Below are 25,256 nucleotides of genomic sequence, written 5' to 3' on the forward strand. Positions count from 1 at the left end.
AGAGTGAAGCCTCGAATAGTTCATATTGAGTGTCGGTGCATATTTTAATTTAACTGCGACTTTACCCTCAGTTTCAGGATTAACCATGTTGGGTTTCTGACTGTGAACTCCGAATGCAGCTCTACAAATAATGAGCTTGGATTTCACGTCTTCAAAGTGTTAAGGAGACTTGTATTCTTTGTGACACTATAGTGGAATCAAATTGTCGAGTCCGTTTTGGCGTTGGCTCCAGCGGGTCCATTTCTCCCCTCTGCTCTGCCACACAGTCCAACACCTATTTTTTCCTCTCATATGTTACCTATAGCTTACATATGAGAGGAAGAGATAGGTGTTGGGACTGTGTGGCAGAGCAGAGGGGAGGAAAGGACTCGCGGGAGCCTACGCCAGACCGACCTCGACATTATTTGGAAGACTATAGCTTCTCACCGTCTCTGGCTTCCCCGTCTCTAGAGCTGCCTCCACACACACACACACACACACACACCTGTATCTTCTCCTGCAGCAGGCCCAGACCGAGCTCCTTCCCCACAGCAAACATGGACAGGACCCAGTTCTGCGGCCGCTTGGGGATGGGGAACACCTGGATCTCGGTGCCGAGGCCCCGCACGTCCCGCCACGCCCAGTCGCCGTCGTCGGGGTCGTAGAAGCGATGCAGGCGACTGATGCGGTACAGGCGGAAGGTCTTCAGGGGGTCTATATCGATGGGGCCTGAGGGGCGGAGGGAGAGAAAGGAATGACTGATTGGCTGGGTATGTGGTCATGGCGCCGCGACTACTGTGATTATAATGTAAGAAAAAAAATGTCTGAAAAAGAACCACTTAACGATGAAAACGGTTGAAAAATAGGATGTTAAGATCTTGAAGAGGAAACTATAACGCAACCACTGGAGTGAGTCGGCGCCGAACACTTATGATTTGTGTGAAGTTTATGTTTAAGATCCACAATACAAAATCCAAAAATAATAAAAACAGTAAAGGGAGAAGAAAAAGGAAAAAAAAGTGAGGTTTGTTTAAGGTCCACAATACAAAATCCCAAAATGATAAAAACAGTAAAGGGAGAAGAAAAGGGAAAAGAAAAAAGTGGTTTGTTTAATTAAGGTCCACAATACAAACTCACAAAATAATAAAAACAGTAAAGGGAGAAGAAAAGGGAGAGGAAAAAAGTGAAGTTTGTTTAAAGTCCACAATACAAAATCCCAAAATGATAAAAAAAACAGTAAAGGAAGAAGAAAAGGGAAAAGAAAAAAGTGGTTTGTTTAATTAAGGTCCACAATACAGAATCCCAAAATGATAGAAAACAGTAAGGGCCGGAGAAGAAAAGGGAGAAAAAAGTGGTTTGTTTAAGGCCCACAATACAAAAGTACTCACATCCTGACTCGTCGGAGTGGTCTGAGCAGGCAAACTTCCCGTTGCATCGCTCGGCCATTGGGTAGCAGCCCCCCGTCAGGCACTTCAGTTGACCTGGACTGCAATCTGGCGTTTCTGTGGAGGTGCAAGTAAAAAGTAGAGAACCGCCCCGAACTAGGCACCGAAAAACATATATAGGGTTACAAGATTACAAGGGAGTGAGCAGATGGTGGTTGTAGTGGTGATGTTCTGAACCGAACCGAACCTAACCTAACCTAACCTAACCTAACCTAACGTATTGCTTTTAACTTCACACCGAAGCCATAAATTATTAACCATGTGCTTATCATTTGCTTCAACCCTCCTTCACCTGACCTAACCTAACCTAACCTAACCTAACCTAACCTAACCTATTGCTTTTAACTTCACACCGAAACCATAAATTATTAGCCATGTATTTTTCATTTCCTTCAACCCTCCCTCACCTAACCTAACCTAACCTATTGCTTTTAACTTCACACCGAAGCCATAAATTATTAGCCATGTATTTTTCATTTCCTTCAACCCTCCCTCACCTAACCTAACCTAACCTAACCTATTACTTTTAACTTCACACCGAAGCCATAAATTATTAGCCATGTATTTTTCATTTGCTTCAACCCTCCCTCACCTGACCTAACATAACCTAACCTAACCTAACCTATTGCTTTTAACTTCACACCGAAGCCATAAATTATTAGCCATGTGTTTATCATTTGCTTCAACCCTCCTTCACCTAACCCTAACCTAACCTGACCTATTGCTTTTAACTTCACACTGAAATTCCAAGCTACCAGTAAAGCCTAAATCCGTGCCAATCGCAGCGGACGGGTTAAAGATCCTCACCTGACGCGTGGTGTGGGTGGTAGAAGAGGTCGGCGTCCGTCAGCACCAACATGTCCGTGAAATTGAACGTCGTGGGCGCGTCCGGGCCGGCGATGGAGGTGGGGAAGAAGTGCACCCACGCCCCGGCCCCGTCACGTGATCTGGCGGGGAAGAAATTATACGTGAGGGATACAGTTGTGCGTCTCTCCATCTTATTGTAGTCTCCCTTTCTTCATTGTCGTTTTCTTTCATCCATTTTCTCTTATCCATTTTATTCCTTTATCCATTCTCCATTTAATCCATTCTTTTTGTAGTTTTATTCCCTTCACATAACTCGTTCACTTTTGTCCCTTTTAAGCCTCTTTCTGTATTGCATTTTCTTTCTCAGTGTCTGTCTTGGTAATTTCTCTCTCTCTCTCTCTCTCTCTCTCTCACACACACACACACACACATACTCCTCCCCCACCCACCCACCACACACCCACACACACACACACACACACACACACTCCTCCCCCCCCTACCCACCACACACCCACACACACACACACAACACACCGCGTGGAGGCCCGGCGGACGTGGGGCACCGAGGTGTTGGTCCGCCGCAGCCTCAGCGCGTCCGTCATCTGGTCCAGCCGCATCATCTCGGTGAGGATGCGCGCCGGGTCCAGCTCGTGCCCGGCGTCCATGAGGTGCGTCTCCTCCCACATGGACGAGACAGCGAAGAAGGCGCCGCCCTCCCCCAGCATCTTCATCTCCACGGAGCCGCCGGAGTGGTCCTTGTGCTCGTTCCACCTGATGCCCACCTGTAATTAAAGGTAAGGTTGGGGGCATACCTGTAGGCGAAGGTTTACTGAAGGGGTCACGTGAGATAAGAACATAGTGTAGGCGAAGGTTTACTGGATGTAGTGCAAGAGCTTTGATCATAGAGAGCGTTGGCATACCTATAGGCGAAGGTTTACTAAAGGGGTTGCAGGAAATTGGAACGCAGTGAGCAGGAAAAAGGTTGTTCAAATAAGACTTATCTATTATATCCAAACATATGATTGCCCTGTACAGCCACATGCTCGTCCCTCACCCTGCTGCATAACCTCCATCCCAAGCCATCCCTCTTTACCTCGTGGCGCCCCAGTGGGTTGACGGGGACGGCGAGAGCATGTGAGACCATCTGGCCGTCCTGAGTCACCGTCCACACCAGGATACGCGCGACCGGGGCCATCTCGGCGGAGGCAGGCAGCGAGAAAGTGGTGACGGTGGGAGGCGTGAGATCACCGACCGGCTCACGGCCACTGTACACCACGGCGCCCTCAGACATGACCTGGACGTTGTGGGAGGTAGAAGGAGGCAGGGAGGGTTGGGGAAGCGAAGGAAAGGAAAGTGGGGATAAGATTATAGCAGGGAGACAAAGGGTGAAGGGCAGGGTTGAGGGAAGGCGAGGGAAAGGAAAGAAGGATGACAAATGAAGTGAAGGGTGAAAAGGAGGGTTGGGGAAGGCGAAGGAAAGGAAAGAAGGATGAGGAGACAAAGTGGGTGTAAGGTATGCAGGGGAGGGAAGGATGAAGGGCAGGGTTGAGGAGGGCGAAGGAACGGAAAGAAGGTTGGCAGGAACGGGTGAAGGATAAGGGGGGAAAAAAATGAAGTAGATATATTAGTATACGTGTTGCTTCGAGTGTTGTTGTGTAATGGTTCAGATATTCAAAAGGGCATAATGAGTTTCAAGGGTACAGCCATTACCAACTCATGCCTCCCAACCACTGAATGATTCACTCACTCACTCACTCACTCACTCCTGAAGGTTTTATCTATTACCAAACGATTTTTCTTGGCAACAATGATTCACACACACACACACACACACACACACACACACACACACACACTCACCACATAGTTGAAGTGTTCCATGTAGAAGTTGTTTCTGACGTGCAGTGTGATGAACTCCCCCGGGTTGGAGTCTGGGGTGGACGTCTCGACCTGGAGGTGGCGGTCCCGGGGAGAGTGCTGCTTCTGGGCCACCAGGGTCGCCGAGGCTGAGAGGCCGCTGCCCGTCACCAGGCTGCGGGGACGAGGGGGCAACAGTAGTAGTAGTAGTAGTAGTAGTAGTAGTAGTAGTAGTAGTAGTAGTAGTAGTAGTAGTGGTGGTGGTGGTGGTAGTAATAGTGGTGGTGGTGGTAGTAGTAGTGGTGGTGGTGGTAGTAGTAGTAGTGGTGGTGGTGGTGGTGGTAGTAATAGTGGTGGTGGTGGTAGTAGTAGTAGTAGTAGTAGTAGTAGTAGTAGTAGTAGTAGTAGTAGTAGTAGTAGTAGTAGTAGTAGTTGTGGTAGTAGTAGTAGTAGTAGTAGTAGTAGTAGTAGTAGTAGTAGTAGTAGTAGTGGTAATAGTAGTGGTAGTGGTAGTAGTAGTAGTAGTAGTAGTAGTAGTAGTAGTAGTAGTAGTAGTAGTAGTTGTGGTAATAGTAGTGGTAGTGGTAGTGGTAGTGGTAGTAGTAGTAGTAGTAGTTGTGGTAATAGTAGTGGTAGTGGTAGTGGTAGTAGTAGTAGTAGTAGTAGTAGTAGTAGTAGTAGCAGTAGCAACTATAATACCAGAAGTGCCTGAAGTATCAGTGAGTACCCCCCCTCCCCCGTCAGCACCACCACCACCAGCCTTACCTGGCGTCCACCTTGAAGCTGAGGGCGTTCACCGGTATGTCGAACTTCACCTGACCGACGCCCTGCCCCTCGGCGAGCTCGGCCCCGCCCAGCACCAGCGACTCCACCTGCAGGGGAGTGACAGCAATGAGGAGACACCACCATCACCACCACCATGAACGTTGTATATATATTTTTTCAAAGGAAGGAGACCACAGACAACAACAGCAACAACAATCTGACAGAAGTATAGAGTTGTGGATATTCGTCAGCAGCATCCATCTTATCAGTAATATCAGCAACATGGCAGGAACAACAGGAGTATAGTTATAAGTAGTAGCATTAGGTTAACATCAGCGGTAATAATAGCGGTGAAGATAGCAGTAGTAGCAGCAGTAGTAATGGTAATAGTGGCTGTTGCAATAATTAAAAACTTCGAGGCTGCTGGAGTAAAACGAATAGCCTGGTATGTATAAGGTTCCCGGAGCAGCCAATGTTGAATAAGGTTCCCGGAGCAGCCAATGTTGTATAAGGTTCCCGGAGCAGCCAATGTTGTATAAGGTTCCCGGAGCAGCCAATGTTGTATAAGGTTCCCGGAGCAGCCAATGTTGAATAAGGTTCCCGGAGCAGCCAATGTTAAAGAGATGAAGCAAAAGCATGAAGGGACAAACGGTGAACTATAGTCGGACATCATCCCTTTCACTCGCTCAGCCTCTTCAGTGCCGACACGCATTCTTTAAAAAGTCTTCGAAAACTCTCGTGTCTCAATGATTCGAGAGGAAAGTTTGGGGTCTCTCTGCTTCATACTAAAACAAGTTTGGTGCTTGAAACCCCCAGCGAGGCGGAAATATACACTAAACCATTATTTTAGAAGCGGCTGAAAGTACTATATGACACCAGACGCCTCCTGACCCGACAGAAATGGCAATTATATAGACGATGCATTCCTTATGTGTTGTGCTGACTCTACCATACACGCACAAAATAAACAAATAAATGAAAAATAAAAAGAAATAAATAAACACGGTGCAATGGTTAGCAGGTTCGCCTCACAGCCAAGAGGTCCCGGGTTCGATTCCAGGTGCTTTAATCCGTGCCCCTGTCCACCCAGCATTGAATGGGTGCCGGGTGTCAATCGGGGGTTGTGTATCGCCTCCCGGGAGGTGTAGGGGTGGTGAGGTTCCAGGCGTTCCCAAAGATCCGTCACCTGAGTCCAGCGCGTGATCAGACCATGACGAATGACCTCAGCCCCCCTTAACGATAATTTTGCATCACTAATATATTAAGCTTATGCACGAAATTTTATAAGACTGGATTATCTCTATCAATTTATCTGTCTCTCTGTATGTCTTTTTTTTTCTTTCTTTTACGTCTACGCCTATTGCGCCGGTAGACTTGCTTAAGGGGCCTGGATGGTAGTCGTTCCCAGCCCGTCATGGCGCAGGCAAGTGTTTACAGTGGCGCCATCTCTGTCTATCTATCTATCTATATCTGTCTGAAAATCGACTAATTGCTGATTCTACTTGTTAGGAACTCAGACTAGAAGGCTTCATGAATATTGCAAACTTCGCGGATTCTAAAAGGCCTCCACGAAGCTGTCATGAATCACACATCCATTTATCTGTCTTTCCTGTATCTCTATCTGTCTGTCTATCTATCAATCTATATCTATCTGAAAATCGACTAATTGCTGACTCTAAATACTTGTTAGGAACTCAAACTAGAAGGCTTCATGAATATTGCAAACTTCGCAGATTCTAAAAGGCCTCCGCGAAGATGTCAAGAATCACTCACACGTTGACAGACTTGGCAACATCTCAGCTTCTCTAACGGATTTGGTTACTCTTGTTGGCATTCTCAAGAGCCTTCAACTCTCACATCAGCTACTTCCAAAGGCCGAAAACGAGGTCTATGGGGGTTATAATCAGTGTTTTTTACGCGTTCATGGTGCAGAAGATGAGTCAAATTACCACCAGGATCATAAAGCTACCTCTGGAAATGCCTCGAACTCCTTGAAGCAAAGCGTACACAAAATAAACAAGATAAATAAATAAAGAGATAAAGAGATCAGAACCCACGACACACAATTGAATCATTACACGACAAACGAAGCAAAAATAACTCGGTACCAATAATGAAAAAGCAATAACAGAACAAAAGAATGTGACCTTTTGTTCCTCCATGAATAGATCAGATCTCATGCACGATTGAACATTTGCACAACAAGCCTTAAACCGTCTGCTGCGATTGTCACGGATTTGGCTTTCACTGGTAGCCTGGTAACATACACTCCCAGGTCTTTCTCTGCCTCTGTGGTGGGTAGTGGAGTGTTTCCCATGTGGTATTGGTATGCTGGATATCCCTTCACTGGTAGCCTGGTAACATACACTCCCAGGTCTTTCTCTGCCTCTGTGGTGGATAGTGGAGTGTTTCCCATGTGGTATTGGTGTGCTGGATATCCCCTCCCAAGGTGCAGGACTTTACATTTTTCTTCATTGAACTGTAGCAGCCAGTTTTTGTTGCATTCCTGTGGCTTGGTGAGGTCTAATGGTAGGAAATCCACATTCAAGGGGTTAAGCGGAAACAACTCAGTACAAACAATGAATGGCTTTGTAACCGCCCCAACCTTTAGCCTATTCAATCTTTTATACTCCACAATGGTTAGGTTTTCGATGCAGCACCAGATACACAAGAGATTTCCCGAGTATAGTTTCCTCAAATTTCTTAAACACGAACACGAAACACTACACAAGGAATTTTCGAAGTCTTTGGTATTGGTTTGGAGGCTTACTAACCCATCATGGCGAACCGTGAAAGTGACCCGCAAGTTAGTAAGCTCCGAAACGAAACTCAAAATACCACGAAAATTACATGTATAGTGTTTGGCGTAGATGCAGAAAGGAAGAAACTTTAGTAAACCACACGGGCATTCTCTTGAGCCTCTGGTACTGAGTGGATAAAACGGATCATTGTGGAGAATATAGTTTAGTTTAGGGGCTGGAAAGTTGGAAAGTTTCGTTCAGTCGGCGCAACATCTGTGGTCATATGCCGGAGAGAGACAGAAGGGGAAGGAATTATAGGAGAAGGGAACAGATCATAGGAGACAGGACACAACCCCCGATTAATACCTGGCACCCATTCACTGCTGGGTGGACAGGGGCGTAGGGTGTTTAGGCGCTGACAATGACTGTGTTGAACTGGCGTACGTTACGTGGAAGAGAGAGAAAGAAGAGCAAAGAGGAGAACATGGAGAAGGGTAGTGCTTGAAGAATGATTAAGAAAGGACAATGAAGCCGCACGAATACCTGGGGTGCATGGGAGGAGGCGCTGAAGGGACGGTGCAAAGGATGTTGAGGCTGAAGTTAATAGAGGAAAGACTCACACACACACACACACACACACACACACACACACACACACACACGAAGAAGCTAATTCCCCACCTGACTCTTGCCTCCCGCGATGGCGATGGTGACGGTAATGCGGCTGTCCAGAAGCAAGTCCTCGGGCAATGGGTGGTCATCCTGGTACGTGGCAAACACCTGCAACACAAACACTCAGGTAAAAAAAAAACAGCAATAAAACCCACTAGACGCTGCTCCAACAAAAGAAAAAAAGAATAAGATGCAAGAAGAAAGGTCAATAATTATTTTGTGAGGAAGTATAGTGCTTTTAATTAACCCGTCTGCTGCGATTGGCACGGATTTGGCTTTTGATGCTCGCCTGGTATAACATATTGTCCCAGGTCTTTCTCTGCCTCTGTGGTGGATAGTGGAGTGTTTCCCATGTGGTATTGGTGTGCATGACTTAACATTTTTCTTCATTGAATTGTAGCAGCCACTTTTTGTTCCATTCCTGTAGCTTGGTGATGTCCTCTTGTAGGAAATCCTCAGTCAAGGGGTTAATGTCTTTCCTTATACTCGGGGAAGCTGCCTTTTCACACACTAACCAGACACTGAGCAAATGTTTGAAGTTATAATGTGACTCCACGCGTCGCTCTCCCTTCATGACCTACCCCCTCCTCCTACCCCCCATCCTCCCCTCTCCCCTTCTCCCCCCTCCCCGCCCTCCCTTAATGACCTACCCCTTCCTCCTACCCCCCATCCTCCCCTCTCCCCTTCTCCCCCCTCCCCGCCCTCCCTTAATGACCTACCCCTTCCTCCTACCCCCCATCCTCCCTCTCCCTCTCCTCCCTGCCCTCCTTCATGACCTACCCCTTCCTCCTACCCCCCATCCTCCCCTCTCCCCTTCTCCCCCCTCCCCGCCCTCCCTTAATGACCTACCCCTTCCTTCTACCCCCCATCCTCCTCTCCCTTCTCCTCCCTCCCCTCCCTTAATGACCTACCCTCCTCCTACCCCCATCCTCCCTCTCCCTTCTCCCCCTCCCCGCCCTCCTTAATGACCTACCCTCCTCCCACCCCCATCCTCCCTCTCCCTTCTCCCTCCCTGCCCTCCCTTAATGACCTACCTCCCTTCCTCCTACCCCATCCTCCCTCTCCTTCTCCCCTCCCGCCCTCCCTTAATGACCTACCCCTCCTCCTACCCCCATCCTCCCTCTCCCTTCTCCCCCTCCCCTTAATGACCTACCCTCCTACCCCCATCCTCCCTCTCCCCCTCCCTGCCCTCCTTAATGACCTCCCTTCCTCCCTACCCCCCATCCTCCCTCTCCCTCTTCTCCCCCTCCCTCCCTTAATGACCTACCCTTCCTCCTACCCCCCATCCTCCCCTCTCCCCTTCTCCCCCCTCCCCGCCCTCCCTGAATGACCTACCCCTTCCTCCTACCCCCCATCCTCCCCTCTCCCCTTCTCCCCCCTCCCCGCCCTCCCTTAATGACCTACCCCTTCCTTCTACCCCCTCTCCCCTTCTCCCTCCCCCTCCTCCCTCCCTTAGACTACCCTCCTCCCCCCCCATCCTCCCTCTCCCCTTCTCCCCCCTGCCCTCCCTTAATGACCTACCCTCCTCCTACCCCCATCCTCCCTCTCCCTTCTCCCCTCCCTCCTCCCTTAATGACCTACCCTTCCTCCTACCCCCATCCTCCCTCTCCCCTCTCCCTCCCCGCCCTCCCCTTCCTCCTACCCCCCATCCTCCCCTCTCCCTTCTCCCCCCTCCGCCCTCCCTTCATGACTTACCCCCTTCCTCCTACCCCATCCTCCCTCTCCCTTCTCCCCCTCCCCCCTCCCTTAATGACATACCCCTTCCTCCTACCCCCATCCTCCCCTCTCCCCCTTCCTCCCCCTGTGGCATACTTACATTCACAGTGACGGGCATGCCTGGGTGGAAGATGAGAGGCTGGTCACCGAGGAACGCCACCTTCACCTGCTCCTCCACAACCCTCGCCAGCGCCCAGCCCGTCTGCACCTGCCACCCGAAGGCGTCTCCCACGGCCGCCCACACCCGTACCGTCGCTCCTCGTATGTTGCCCCCCAGCCGCTCCGTCACCTTGGAGAGTGGGAGCGCGAAGGGGTGGAAGCCGCGGAACTGTAGAGGAAGTGTGACCATTAGTGTGACCATTAGTGTGACCATTAGTGTGACCAGCAGTATGACCATTAGTGTGACCAGCAGTGTGACCAGCAGTGTGACCATTAGTTTGACCAGCAGTGTGACCATTAGTGTGACCAGCAGTGTGACCATTAGTGTGACTATCAGTGTGACCATAAGTTATTTATTTTTACGGTAAAGAAAACAGTTCAAAGGAGAATAAATAAATAAAAAAAAGTCCACCAGTCTCTGTTCCTGCAAAATCAAACAGAAGAAACGACTAGAAGAAGAGGTCAAACAGGGATGGAAAGTGTGCCCATTAGTGTGACCATTAGTGTGACCATGAGTGTTGTTACCTGTTACATCGCTATTGCACATACACAACAAATCAAGATACAAAGAGAGGGACCGGGTAGCTTCATGAGGGTGGGATGCTGGGTCAAAATGTGTGTCTACTTACGCGTGACGCCAGTAAGTAGACCAACAGAGAGGCAGATTAAGAAACCGTAGTCAATATCTATAATAGTTGCTCTCTACTCTTTGTACTTTTATCTATACAAGCCCCAAACTATTCCCTAAACTATTTTCACTTCTATTTTTACGTATTGACATTAGTTTTGGTTCTTTTTCCTCCCCCTTCGATAAATCCTGATGTCACTTTACGTAGGCTTGAGATGATGAAGCTACCTGGTTTAGCTCTCTCGGAGCAACACACAAGGCTCTCAGGGTCATATTTTAAAACATTTCGTCGCCCAAGTTCACATATTTGACATGGCTTTCGTAGGAGCTGTAGGCCTTTCCAGGGGTAGTTTTATGACCCTGGTGGTAGTTTGACCCTTCTTCTGTGCCATGAACCTTAAAAAACACTCATAAAGACCCGATTGATCCCCTCTTTGACCTTTAGAAATAGTCGATGTGAGAAGCGATGGTGTCTTAAAATACAGTCCTCAGCCCCACAAGTGTACATACGGGCATGATGAACTCTTCGTGGACGTCCGTGAAGTTATCTGCCAAGTTGAGGTAAGGCGGGTGGGGTGTGTGGTGTCCAGCCGGCGCATACTGCAGCTTGAGGGTCAGGTTCCCGAAGACGTCCCTCCAGTTGGTCATGTTGGCAACCACGACGCCCTCCACCACCTCGTCGGATGTCTTCAGGGTGGGAGGCAGTCGCACGAAGACCTGGGGGGAGAGAAGAATGTTGAGGCTTGAGATAGGCGAAAGAGGAGGAAGAACATCAACTTGGAGGGCATAGGGAGGGTAATGAATGATGAATAATGAAGATAGGACAATGAAGCCACACGAATACCTGGGGTGGGAGGAGGCAGTGAAGGGACGGTGCGAAGGATATTGAGGCTTGAGATAGGAGACAGAGGAGGAAGAACATCAACAAGGAGGACATTGGGAGGGTAATGCATGATGAAACAAATGAATAATGAAGAAAGGACAATTAAGCAACACGAATACCTGGTTTGAGAGGTGTCAGTGACGGGACAGTCTGAAGAATATTGAGGTTTGAGATAGGAGACAGAGGAGGAAGAACATCAACAAGGAGGACATTGGGAGGGTAATGCATGATGAAACAAATGAATAATGAAGAAAGGACAATGAAGCCACACGAATACCTGGGTTGAGAGGAGTCAGTGAAGGGACAGTCTGAAGAATGTTGAGGTTTGAGATAGGAGAAAGAGGAGGAAGATGATTAACGCGGAGGACATTGGGAGGGTAATACACGATGAATAATGAAGATAGGACAATGAAGCCGCATGAATACCTGGGTTGGGAGGACGCAGTGATGGGACAGTGCGAAGGATATTGAGGCTGAAGTTAAAAGAGGAAAAAAGGAGGAAGAAGAACAATATGGACGGCACGAAGGATGTATATGAAGAATGAATGAAGTAAGGGTGAAGAGGAGCCATTATGTGGAGGGTAGATAGAGGAAAGTGTATGAAAAATGAATAAAAAAAGGGAATAAGAGAAAGAAGAGCAATGAGAGCGCCATGTAGAGATGAATGTATGAAGAATGAAGGAAGGAAGAGGAGGAAGCATAGGGGATTAATATAGAGGAGAATGCAAGAAGAATGAATACAGAAAGGAGGAGGAAGTATAGCGATAAGGAAAGTACATGGAGAATGAAACGTTTGAAGAATGAATGAAGAAAGAAAGACCAGGAGGAGGCATAGAGGATTAATATAGAGGAGAATGCAAGAAGAATGAATAAAGAAAAGGAGATTGAAGTATAGCGATAAGGAAAGGACAGGAAGAATGAAACGTTTGAAGAATGAATGAAGACAGGAAGACCAGGAGGAAGCATAGAGGCGTAATATAGAGGAGAATGCAAGAAGAATGAATAAAGAAAAGAAGGAGGAAGCATAGTAATAAAGAGAGTACAGGGAGAATGAAACGTTTGAAGAATGAATGAAGAAAGGAAGACCAGGAGGAAGCATAGAGGCGTAATATAGAGGAGAATGCAAGAAGAATGAATAGAGAAAGGAGGAGGAAGTTTAGTGATAAGGAAAGGGCATGGAGAATGAAACGTTTGAAGAATGAATGAAGAAAGGAAGAGCAGGAGGAAGCATAGAGGTGTAATATAGAGGAGAATGCAAGAAGAATGAATAAAGAAAAGGAGGAGGAAGTAGAGTGATGAGGAGAGGACATGGAGAATGAAACGTTTGAAGAATGTATGAAGAAAGTCAGTGGAGGAGGAAGCTTAGGTGTTTAATGTTGAGGAGAATGCAAGAATAATGAATAAAGGAAAGGAGGAGGAAGTTTAGTGATAAGGAAAGGACAGGAAGAATGAAACGTTTGAAGAATGAATGAAGAAAGGAAGACCAGGAGGAAGCATAGAGGTGTAATATAGAGGAGAATGCAATAAGAATGAATAAAGAAAAGGAGGAGGAAGTAGAGTGATGAGGAGAGGACATGGAGAATGAAACGTTTGAAGAATGAATGAAGAAAGGAGGAGTAGGAGGAAGCATAGAGGCGTAATATAGAGGAGAATGCAAGAAGAATGAATAAAGAAAAGGAGGAGGAAGTTAAGTGATAAGGACAGGACAGGGAGAATGAAACGTTTGAAGAATGAATGAAGAAAGGAGGAGCAGGAGGAAGCATAGGGGATTAATATAGAGGAGAATGCAAGAAGAATGAATAAAGATAAGGAGATTGAAGTATAGCGATAAGGACAGGACATGGAGAATGAAACGTTTGAATAATGAATGAAGAAAGAAAGACCAGGAGGAAGCATAGAGGATTAATATAGAGGAGAATGCAAGAAGAATGAATATAGAAAGGAGGAGGAAGTAGAGTAATAAGGATAGGACATGGAGAATGAAACGTTTGAAGAATGAATGAAGAAAGGAGGAGCAGGAGGAAGCAAAGAGGCGTAATATAGAGGAGAATGCAAGAAGAATGAATAAAGAAAAGAAGGAGGAAATATACTAATAAGGAGAAGACATGGAGAATGAAACGTTTGAAGAATGAAGGAAGAAAGAAAGAGGAAACAGATGAACATACAGAGGAAAGCGAATGAATAAAATGAACGAAGGAAGGAAGAGAAGGAAGCATAATAACGAATATGACACAAAGGAAGAAAAAAATAATGAAAGGAGGAGAAGAAGGAAGAATTGTAACACGAGGAACATATAGGAGGAAGTGAATGACGAATGAATGAAGAAGGAAGAGGAAAACGCATAGGAAATAATGAAGGCATATTGAGAGCAGTGCTTGAAGAATGAAGAAAAAAAAGGAAGAGAAGGAAGCTTAGAATGAGGAAGGAAGAGGAAAACGCATAGTAAATAATGAAGGCATATTGAGAGCAGTGCTTGAAGAATGAAGAAAAAAAAGGAAGAGAAGGGAGCTTAGAATGAGGAAGGAAGAGGAAAAGGCATAGTATATAATGATGGAAGTGCATGAATGAAGAATAAAAAGGAAGAGAAGGGCTTAGTAGTAATAAATGATGATGAATGGAATGAATAAAGTGAATAAAGAATGAATAAGCAAGGAACCAGATTAAAAAGGAGATCATAATAAAGGGAGAATATGAAGATAGGATAATGAAGAATAGCAATAAGGGGATAGAGAGGGTAGTGTGTGAATATGATGAATAAGGGATGAATAGGAAGCAGACGAAAAAGGAGAGCATATAGAAGAAGGTGCATGAGGAATGAATAAGGCAAGGATGAGTAGGAGGCATAGCGATGGGGAGGGAGTGTATGGAGAATGCATAACGAAGGGATGAGGTGAAAGCAGATGAATAAAGAGGGGAGGGAGAGAGTTGCATGCAGGATGAGGAGAAAAGGAATGGCTTGCTCTGTATGGTAAAGGAGGAAGGGGCACTGGCTGGCGACGCCCCTAATGAGGGAAGCACACACCTTGCCATGGGTGATTAGTGCCTCACGCATGCCATCTTAACGCATCGCTCGGAGGTGATGAGTAATACTTCTGACTAATAAGGGTAGGAAAGATACCACGGCTAAGGAGCTAGTGAGGAGGGAGTGAGGAGAAAACAAACAGAAGCAGACGAGAAGGAAGGTTCTGAGGTGGCGCGGCAACAATGAGACGATTATGTAAGGAGTGTTGGATTAATTGTTCTTACCTGTTACGAAGGCATGAAAGGAAGAGAAATCTTTGATGTACTGAAGGTATGACAGAAAGATCGATTATTCGTAGGTAAAATGAAAGATATCATGAGAGGTGGATTATTTTGATATAACAAAAGATAAGTGGGTAGGCGGTGGCTGAGTGGATAGAGTGAGGGCACCGCGTCCAGGACGACGCGGGTTCACACCCCGCCCGGTGACACAAGCCGGGATTTTTAGCAACCCCGTGCAGCCCCAACCGTGGACATGAAGGAAAGGCGACGCCGCCCACACTCGCTATTGCTGGAAAGGCTTTTAATCAACACACAAAAGGGGAACGTACGATGTTTATACACTGTAGAGAAAATGCAGCAACGCGGTGAAAAATCTCGTGGGATGGAAAACACCTTATGCTTTTTTTTTACAGTAAAGGAACTCAAGGACAACAAAAAGAAAGTGTAGAAAAAAGCCCGCTAATCGCTGCTCCTATAAAAGAAAACCGTAAAGAGTGGCCAAAAGAGAGGCAGGTCATTGTGGGATGATTACTATAAACCTATCAAGTATAAAGACACCTCTCCACCCGAAACTGACCTCTCATTTGGCCTCTCTTTACTCTTTTGTCTATTATGGGAGCGGTGAGTAGCGGGCTTTTTTTTCTCTCTGCACTCTTTATGTTGCCCTTGAACCGTCTCCTTTGCTATAATAAAGAAGTGCCAACTACTATGAGTGTGGGCATGATCTTCCCTTCGTGTCCAGAGTGCGGGTCGGGGCGTCAGGCTGAGAGAGTCGTATTTTAAAACATTTCGTCGCCCAAGTTCACATATTTGACATGGCTTTCGTAGGAGCTGTAGGCCTTTCCAGGGGTAGTTTTATGACCCTGGTGGTAGTTTGACCCTTCCTCTGTACCGTGAACCTTAAAAAACACTCATGAAAACCCGATTGATCCCCTCTTTGACCTTTAGAAATAGTCGATGTGAGAAGCGATGGTGTCTTATAATCCCAACCTTCGAGAGTCGTATTTTAAAACATTTCGTCGCCCAAGTTCACATAATTGGCAAGGCTTTTGTAGGAGTTGTGGGCATTTCCAAGGGTAGTTTTATGACCCTGGTGGTAGTTTGACCCTTCCTCTGTACCGTGAACCTAAAGAAACACTCATTAGAACCCGACTGATCCCCTCTTTGACCTTTAGAAATAGTCGATGGGAGAAGCGATGGTGTCTTAAAATACAGCCCACAGTGAGTGCCGCCGAAGTGGTACCTGGCACAGCGCCCTTTTGGCTCATTGGTGATTCAGTTCGTTTGCCGTTCGGACTTCTTTTCTGAGGACCCGGATTCCATTCCCGGCACTCCGAGGCGTACATTTCGAGAATTTTTACCACGTTATTACAGTTTCTCTTAAGCTTTTACCTCGCTTCTTATAGGGTCACTCTTTGGGGGTTGTGGCGCGGGCTAAAAAACGGCTGCCTCTCCTGACGTCATGCGGCGGCACTTCGGGGGTTCGAACCGGCTCGCCCTGGTTACCTTTTACGAGTTATTGACTGTTCTGAGCATTTTTATTGCTATTTAGGTCTTTTTCCGGCCCCTCATGCCATATAAAAAGGAAGAAAGTGCTTTTTTGCATGTTAAATATTCTGGGATTTTGTTATATGGCTGAGGGAAGGTCGTGGCGGGGAGAAGGAACGCGTTAGAGGGAGATAGAGGCAGTTACGGAAGCTGTTGGGAATGCATGTCAATGGTGGGAGGCATGCCAGGAATGGGCGGCGAGGGTGATGGAGTGCAGGGGACGTTTGACGAAAAGGAGGAAGACAGGTGAGGGCGGTGTGAGGGGAATGACTAATAATATGAATCCATTAGCCAGTCCCTTTTTCTTAAGGTTTCTGGCTCCTTCCTGTTCTGTTCTGGTATCCTGTTGATCTGTTCTGTTCTGTTCTCTCTTTTTTCTTTCCTTTCTCTCCCCTTCTCTCTCTCTTCTCTTCTCTCTCTCTCTCTCTCTCTCTCTCTCTCTCTCTCTCTCTCTCTCTCTCTCTCTCTCTCTCTCTCTCTCTCTCTCTCTCTCTCTCTCTCTCTCTTTCTCTCTCTCTCTCTCTCTCTCTCTCTCTCTATCTATCTATCTATCTATCTATCTATCAATCTCTCTCTCTCTCTGACTCACCTCAAACCGCGGCCTGAAGTAGTGTTCCACCTGTATTATCTTGTCGTTCGTCTGGGTCCTGGCCTTCACCCTCAGCGTCCACGGGCCCACCAGCGGGTACTCGGGCAGGTCGAAGTTCAGGTTGATCACCCCTACGGCGAAACCAAGCCCATTGTTAGTCCCTCGTGTGGCTTGTGGGCGTTGTACATTGCTTGTGGTGTCTGTGTGGCTTCTCATGTATAGCTTGTTCGTGTTATGTATAGCTGAAGGTGTCTGTGTAGCCTCTCTTGTAGCCTCGTGTTATATAATCCTTCCGCTCCTCTGTATATCTTCTTATTTAACTTGTTCGTGTTATGTAACGCTTACGACCCTCTGTGTAGATTATTCATGTTATACAATGGTAATGTTTCCTTGTGTAGCAACGCTGGTATATCTGCCATGCTATCCTGCGAGTCGTTGGCATATAGTATGGCTGATACGTGCTCCAAATTATCATAAGGACAAGGACAGGCTCTTTAGGTATTACTGTGGGTGATGTTGGGGTTGGTAGGAGACTGGTACGTGCTGTTGTGTTGTTTTGCTGTTTGTTGTGGTTTTGCGGGTTGGTAGGAGACTGGTGCGTGCTGTGTTGTTTTGTTGTTGTGAGTTGTTTGTTTGTGGTTGTTGTTGCTCTCCTTTTTGTGGTATTTGTTTTTCGTTTCTGTCGATGTTACGTGTGAATACTGATGTTGAACTGGTGCTGTTGTGTTGTTTTGCTGTTGTGAGTTGTTTTTGTGGTTGTTGTTGCTTTCATTTTTGTGGTATTTGTCTTTTGTTTCTGTCGATGTTACGTGTAAATACTGATGTTGAACTGGTGCTGTTGTGTTGTTTTGCTGTTGTGAGTTGTTTTTGTGGTTGTTGTTGCTCTCCTTTTTGTGGTATTTGTAAGGCAGCGGTATGTGAGTGATTTATATTGCCATGACATAGATGAAGTATATATAGTTTTGTATGCTCATTTATATAGTTTCATAATTGTCAAAGTGTCCTTATATACTTAACTTTAAAGGGGGAAGGAAATGTTATATATGTAAGTCGACCTTTAACACATCTACGGTATTGTGTTTTCTTTGAGGACACGCTTTCTTAATCTGTGATATTTATATAGTTTCATATTACTATTGCCAAAGTGTCCTTATATACTTACATTAATGGGGAAAGGAAATGTTATATACGTAAGTCAACCTTTAAGACATTGATGGTATTGCATTTTCTTTGAGGAGGACACGTTTTCCTAATTTGTGATATTTGTGACGCAAACACATCAGAATAAATCAGATCATTCAAAGAAGCTCCTGCAACAAATCTTTCCTATGGGGTACTACACTATTAATGCCTACAGCAGCAAGATCACAGAGTATGTAAATTAATTAAGCAATGCAGCGACAGACGTTCAGATTTTCACACGTGTTACCGTCCACGTGTGAATTAGAATAAGGCATTGGTGCTCTGGTAGCCATGAGGTGCTGGCAAAGAACGAAAAGGAAAAAGTAATAGAAAGACAAGAAAGAAGGAAAAGTAAACGACAAAGGAATAAAAGAACAGGAACAGGAAGAGAAATAAGAATTAGAATAAGGTATTGATGCTCTGAAGGACAATGATGGAGAGGAGGGAGGAAAATGAAGGACAAGGATGGAGAGGAGGGAGGAAAATGAAGGACAAGGATGGAGAGAAGGAGGAAAATGAAGGACAAGGATGGAGAGGAGGAGGAGGAAATGAAGGACAAGAATGGAGAGGTGGGAGGAAAATGAAGGACAAGGATGGAGAGAAGGAGGAAAATGAAGGACAAGGATGGAGAGAGGGAGGAAAATGAAGGACAAGGATGGAGAGGAGGAGGAAAATGAAGGACAAGGATGGAGAGAGGAGGAAAATGAAGGACAAGGATGGAGAGAAGGAGGTAAATGAAGGACAAGGATGGAGAGAAGGGAGGAAAATGAAGGACAAGGATGGAGAGGAGGGAGGAAAATGAAGGACAAGGATGGAGAGGAGGGAGGAAAATGAAGGACAAGGATGGAGAGAAGGGAGGAAAATGAAGGACAAGGATGGAGAGAAGGGAGGAAAATGAAGGACAAGGATGGAGAGAAGGGAGGAAAATGAAGGACTAGTATGGAGAGGAGGAGGAAAATGAAGGACAAGGATGGAGAGAAGGAGGAAAATGAAGGACAAGGATGGAGAGGAGGAGGAAATGAAGGACAAGGATGGAGAGGAGGGAGGAAAATGAAGGAGAAGGATGGAGAGAAGGGAGGAAAATGAAGGACAAGGATGGAGAGGAGGGAGGAAAATGAAGGACAAGGATGGAGAGGAGGGAGGAAAATGAAGGACAAGGATGGAGAGAAGGGAGGAAAATGAAGGACGAGGATGGAGAGAAGGGAGGAAAATGAAGGACAAGGATGGAGAGAAGGGAGGAAAATGAAGGACAAGGATGGAGAGAAGGGAGGAAAATGAAGGACAAGGATGGAGAGGAGGGAGGAAAATGAAGGACAAGGATGGAGAGGAGGGAGGAAAATGAAGGACAAGGATGGAGAGAAGGGAGGAAAATGAAGGACAAGGATGGAGAGGAGGGAGGAAAATGAAGGACAAGGATGGAGAGGAGGGAGGAAAATGAAGGACAAGGATGGAGAGGAGGGAGGAAAATGAAGGACAAGGATGGAGAGGAGGGAGGAAAAGAAGGAAAACGATGAAGGAAATAAATAAACAAAGAGAAGATTGATGGATAAGAAAGGAGAAAAGAAGAAAAGGTAAACGACGAAGAAATTAAAGAAAAACAGGAACAGGGAGAGAAATGAAAACTACAAGTATATGATCGCCATACAGCAAGATATCTAAGTTAGCATTTCAAATTTTAAGTTTTCTCTCCGTAGAACATTGAAGAAGAAAATTTTAATGTATGGTAGACTATAATATTTTAGTTAACTTTTAGCTATAACACACAGGGCCAGTCTTCGTTGGGGTGAAAAGGGGACCATTACCCAACCTGATTAACTACCTGTCCCCTGAATCAAATACGAATTAACTATAGCTAAAAGGTCCATGGCTGGTATATCGCTTCTCTCTCTCTCTCTCTCTCTCTCTCTCTCTCTCTTAACATCTATGAAATGCCCTCAAAACATTTTATACACTTCACGATACCTTATTCATTTTAACTACCGGAAGAACAGGACAGAGTAGGAGAATGAGGTGGAGAAGAAAGTGGAGAGAAAATAATCACAGTGGAAGGAATGAAGTGTAGAGAGAACAGTCACAGTAAGGAGGAAGTGGAGAGAGAACACAGTGAAGAGAAAGAAGCGGAGAGAGAACACAGTGAAGAGAAAGACACGAAGAGAGAACACAGTGAAGAGAAAGAAGGGAAGAGAGAACAAACAGTGAAGAGAAAGAAGCGGAGAGAGAACAAACAGTGAAGAGAAAGAAACGAAGAGAGAACAGTCACAGTGAGGAGGAAAAGCAGAAGGATAATGGTGGAGAGGAGCCGTGAAGAGTCGCTGGTGGACTTACCATGACTGGTCTGCATTGATGGCCAGCGACGCATCGTGCGGCCGCGGGGGTCCTGGAAACACAAAGATGAGGGTGAGGAGGAAGAATAATTTGTGCGTATGAGTGTGTACTGAAGCATGGGATGAGAGACAAGGCGCTGTGGTGCGTATGTTGAATGACAAAACCTGAATGATAAAAAATGAGCAATAAAAAGACACTAATAAACTACACACGACATTACATACATAAGCTAATCCATGTAAATGATAAAAAGTGAATGACAAATAGTGAATGAAAAATAGAGAATGATAAAAAGTGAATGACAAGTAGTGAATGAAAAATAGAGAATAATAAAAAGTGAATGACAAATAGTGAATGAAAAATAGAGAATGATAAAAAATGAATGACAAATAGTGAATGAAAAATAGAGAATAATGAAAAGTGAATGATATGAATGATGATATGTAAATGATAAAAAGTGAATGATAAAAAATGTGTGTGTGTGTGAGTGTGTGTGTGTGTGTGTGTGTGTGTGTGTGTGTGTGTGTGTGTGTGTGTGTGTGTGTGTGTGTGTGTGTGTTCCTTTCTTTGAACTAATACCCATAACAAAGTCAGAAGTAAGTTACGTTCTTTTCAGGATACAAAACTTTTAGGCACCACCCGCGAGGAACTTAACATTATTTCTATACTCTATAGTCTTAAGATTATTTTTTTTTAATGGATATACCAAGTTAGTAACATCAGTGCTTGGGAACCACATATATTGACCCACGAGCTCGTAGATGGACCGCTCTGAGCTAACTCCATAGTATTTAAAATGTTATTCTATTTTCACAGCGAGAGGCAGCTCAGTGGGAGAAAGACTGAAAAATACAACCCTTGAATTGGAGTCCAAGCACGTAGACAGATATCATTCCAGCATGTACACAAACACACAATACACCAACATACAAACACACCAAAAATGAGATATTCAAGTTTTATTTTATTTTTATTTTTTTTACGTCGCGTTTCACTTTCACCTGACGTCGCGTTTCACTTGACATTAAATATACAAAGAAACAAACAAACAAATAATTAACCATGCACACACACACACTAACTAATTAACTAACAGACTGATTAACCAACCAAACAGCTAACAACTACACAAGCGAGCAAACACACAAACAAACAACACAAAGCAAGGAAGACGGACTCACGGATGGCCGGCACAAAGAGAAGGAGAGGAAGACGTAACAGACTTGCACCTCCCAAAACGCATTCATATCGAGGGGAAGAGATACAGCGAGCAGAAGACGGACAGAAGAATGGCCAAGTATTCCGAGCTTCATCTCTATTCTGGAGGAGCTCTTACCGGCCCTGTTTCGCTGACTGACAGATTGGGCGAGAAAGGACCTCTGATAAGGCCACTGCATGGGTATTGTGGAAGGGAAGAAGAGGAGGAGATGCGTGAAGATAAGTAGGAAGAGGAGGAGGGAATAGGAGGAACAAGAGGAAGACGGGGAGGAAGAGGAGGAGAAAGAGGGAGAGAAAAAGGAGAAGGAAATATAAAGAAAAAAAGAAAAAAAATGAGAAGTCGGGGAATAGGAGAAACAAGAAAGGAGGAAAAAGGAGGGGAAAGAATGGGAGAAAAAAGAGGAGAGGGAAAATAAAGAAAAAAAGAAGAAATGAGTGATAGGAAACTCTGGGAATAGGAGGAACAAGACGAGGAGGAGGAGGAGAGAGAGGAAAGGAGAAAGGAGAGTAAGAGAGAGAGAGAGGACCAAGGCGATTACAGAATGAAGATTACAGAAGGGAAAGGAGAGGAAGAGAGAGAGAGGACCAAGGCGATTACAGAATGAAGATTACAGAAGGGAAAGGAGAGGAAGAGAGAGAGGAAAAAAATTAGAAATGAGTTATAAGAAAGGGGGCTGACATGGAGATACAGGAGAACATGCTAACGACAGAGAGCTTATTTTCTCTTTTTGAAGCTCCCGCGGTTCTATTCACTCGTCGGGCACTCACATAACCTGCAGAAAAGATTGAAGAGCTTGCAGTAGTTAGGTACGAGAACGCTTATCTCACCCGGTAGCGATGAAGTAATGATAAAGGCAGTTTGTAAAGGAATTGATCGTATTTACATTAACTATTTCTGTGGGAAGTTTGTTTCAGTGATGGATAAGTGAACAATAAATGCGAAAATACTCCCAGTAACCCCTTGACTGCGGATCTCCTACCAGAAGACATCACCAAGCTACAGGAGCGGAACAAAAAGTGGCTGCTACAATTCAATGAAGAAAAATGTAAAGTCCTGCACCTTGGGAGGGGATATCCAGCATACCAATACCACATGGGAAACACTCCACTGTCCACCACGCACAGAGGCAGAGAAAGACCTGGGAGTGTATGTTACCAGGCTACCAGTGAAGGACAAATCCGTGCCAATCGCAGCGGACGGGTTAAGATAGATGTTAGGAAAGGTGACACAAAAACCTCATAATTTTTCACGACTTGCTCTTAAGAAATATTTATGAAGTTAGAGTAGAATAACATAGATATCAAGATGGACGATGACTAACTTAGCAACCTCAGATTTACAGATAACGTAGTCTTGTTATGTGAGACTGGGGAAAACTTACAATCCCACATAGCATGATTGGGGAGCCTGAGAATGTCTGAGAGGAGGCCCGAAGGTGATTATGAAGAAAGCAAAGGTTGTGTTTATTAACCAGTTGGCGGGAAAATAACAACCAATAATGACAGAGTTTGTTTTACTTCCAATAGTTTGCTTCCTCAGTGACGTGACGAAATACAAACGGTTCTAGCCAAGTGAAGAAAACGGAAAAAAGAAAATATATGTTGACAGATAGATACGTAGATATAGATAGATACAGATAGATAGATAGGCAGATAGATAGATGTTGACGAATGAAGAGAAAGATGTTCATATTGTTTGGACATCTATGTTATCTTAGGCTCAAAATGAAACTGAAACCGTAGTTGGAAAGTTTCGTTTAGTCGGCGCAACATCTGTGGTCATATGCCGGAGAGAGCCAGAAGGGAAGGAATTATAGGAGAAGGGAACAGACCCCAGGAGACGGGACACAACCCCCGATTAATACCTGGTACCCATTCACTGCTGGGTGGACGGGGGCGTAGGGTATCGGAAAAGCCGCCCAAATTTCTCCACTCCACCCGGGAATCGAACCCAGGCTCTCTCGTTTGTGAGCCAAGTGTGCTAACCACTGCACCACGAAGCCCCCTACTGACCCAGGCTCTCTCGTTTGTGAGCCAAGTGTGCTAACCACTGCACCACGAAGACCCCTACTGACCCAGGCTCTCTCGTTTGTGAGCCAAGTGTGCTAACCACTGCACCACGAAGACCCCTACTGACCCAGGCTCTCTCGTTTGTGAGCCAAGTGTGCTAACCACTGCACCTCGAAGCCCCCTACTGACCCAGGCTCTCTCGGTTGTGAGCCAAGTGTGCTAACCCCTTCACCACGTAGCCCCCTTCTGTCCCAGGGTCTCTCGGTTGTGAGCCAAGTGTGCTAACCACTGCACCACGAAGCCCCCTACTGACCCAGGCTCTCTCGGTTGTGAGCCAAGTGTGCTAACCACTGCACCACGAAGCCCCCTACTGACCCAGGCTCTCTCGGTTGTGAGCCAAGTGTGCTAACCACTGCACCACGAAGACCCCTACTGACCCAGGCTCTCTCGGTTGTGAGCCAAGTGTGCTAACCACTGCACCACGAAGCCCCTACTGACCCAGGCTCTCTCGGTTGTGAGCCAAGTGTGCTAACCACTGCACCACGAAGACCCCTACTGACCCAGGCTCTCTCGGTTGTGAGCCAAGTGTGCTAACCACTGCACCACGAAGACCCCTACTGACCCAGGCTCTCTCGGTTGTGAGCCAAGTGTGCTAACCACTGCACCACGAAGACCCCTACTGACCCAGGCTCTCTCGGTTGTGAGCCAAGTGTGCTAACCACTGCACCACGAAGACCCCTACTGACCCAGGCTCTCTCGGTTGTGAGCCAAGTGTGCTAACCACTGCACCACGAAGCCCCCTACTGACTCAGGCTCTCTCGGTTGTGAGCCAAGTGTGCTAACCACTGCACCACGAAGCCCCCTACTGAAACCGTAAATATATATAGACAATTGTTCGAGAAGCGATGGAAGCTTGAGTTCTGGATGACACGAATTACTAACTCTCTACAACAAGAAACACGTAAAACAGATTCAAAACACGTCCATGCAGCTTGGTGAAGGTTCCTAAGGCTTTTTTTATTGGGAAACGACGTCACAGCGAGCCTCGAGAGTCTTTGTTCTTGGCAAGGATGTCGCAATGTGCATCAACTAGGCAATGGAATCCGACACCCAGACTGACAACAAAGAGGTGAATGGCTGCAGCTTGCTATAGTCAAACCATTTCACATAGTCCTTATACCCACTCTTCTTCCTTCCTTTTCCTTCCCTTCCTTTCCTTTTCTTTCATTTCATTTTCTCTCCTTTTATTCTATTTATTTTCCTATCCCTTCCCCTTCCCCTTCATCCTCCCTTTTCTTCCTTCTCCTCCATTCCCCTTCCACGCACGACCTCAGTACCATGTTTTGAAGTGGAGAGAGGGAGGTGGAAGATGAGAGGAGGGTGGTGGAACAGCGTAACTCAGCCACTCCCCGGGGGTCCTCTCCTCCACTCTGCTTTGCCACACAGTCCCAACACCTACATTTTCCTCTAATATGTTACCTATAGC

General features: G+C 45.9%; 1 protein-coding gene across 1 annotated transcript in view; it reads right to left on the reverse strand.

Annotated features, from left to right (window-relative positions):
* The window catches only part of LOC126988672 (CD109 antigen-like), a 45,481-nt gene extending 24,821 nt beyond the window's left edge, over positions 1 to 20,660 (reverse strand). The window contains 12 exon segments of the mRNA XM_050847027.1: positions 485 to 708; positions 1,368 to 1,481; positions 2,232 to 2,371; positions 2,769 to 3,016; positions 3,328 to 3,528; positions 4,095 to 4,266; positions 4,857 to 4,963; positions 8,279 to 8,377; positions 10,086 to 10,313; positions 11,283 to 11,489; positions 17,036 to 17,166; positions 20,543 to 20,660. Coding sequence (XP_050702984.1) covers positions 485 to 708; positions 1,368 to 1,481; positions 2,232 to 2,371; positions 2,769 to 3,016; positions 3,328 to 3,528; positions 4,095 to 4,266; positions 4,857 to 4,963; positions 8,279 to 8,377; positions 10,086 to 10,313; positions 11,283 to 11,489; positions 17,036 to 17,166; positions 20,543 to 20,660 — 1,989 coding nt within the window.
* Positions 20,661 to 25,256: the final 4,596 nt, after the last annotated feature.

Source organism: Eriocheir sinensis, chromosome 70 (genome assembly GCF_024679095.1).
Source record: "Eriocheir sinensis breed Jianghai 21 chromosome 70, ASM2467909v1, whole genome shotgun sequence".
Taxonomy (NCBI): Eukaryota; Metazoa; Arthropoda; class Malacostraca; order Decapoda; family Varunidae; genus Eriocheir; species Eriocheir sinensis.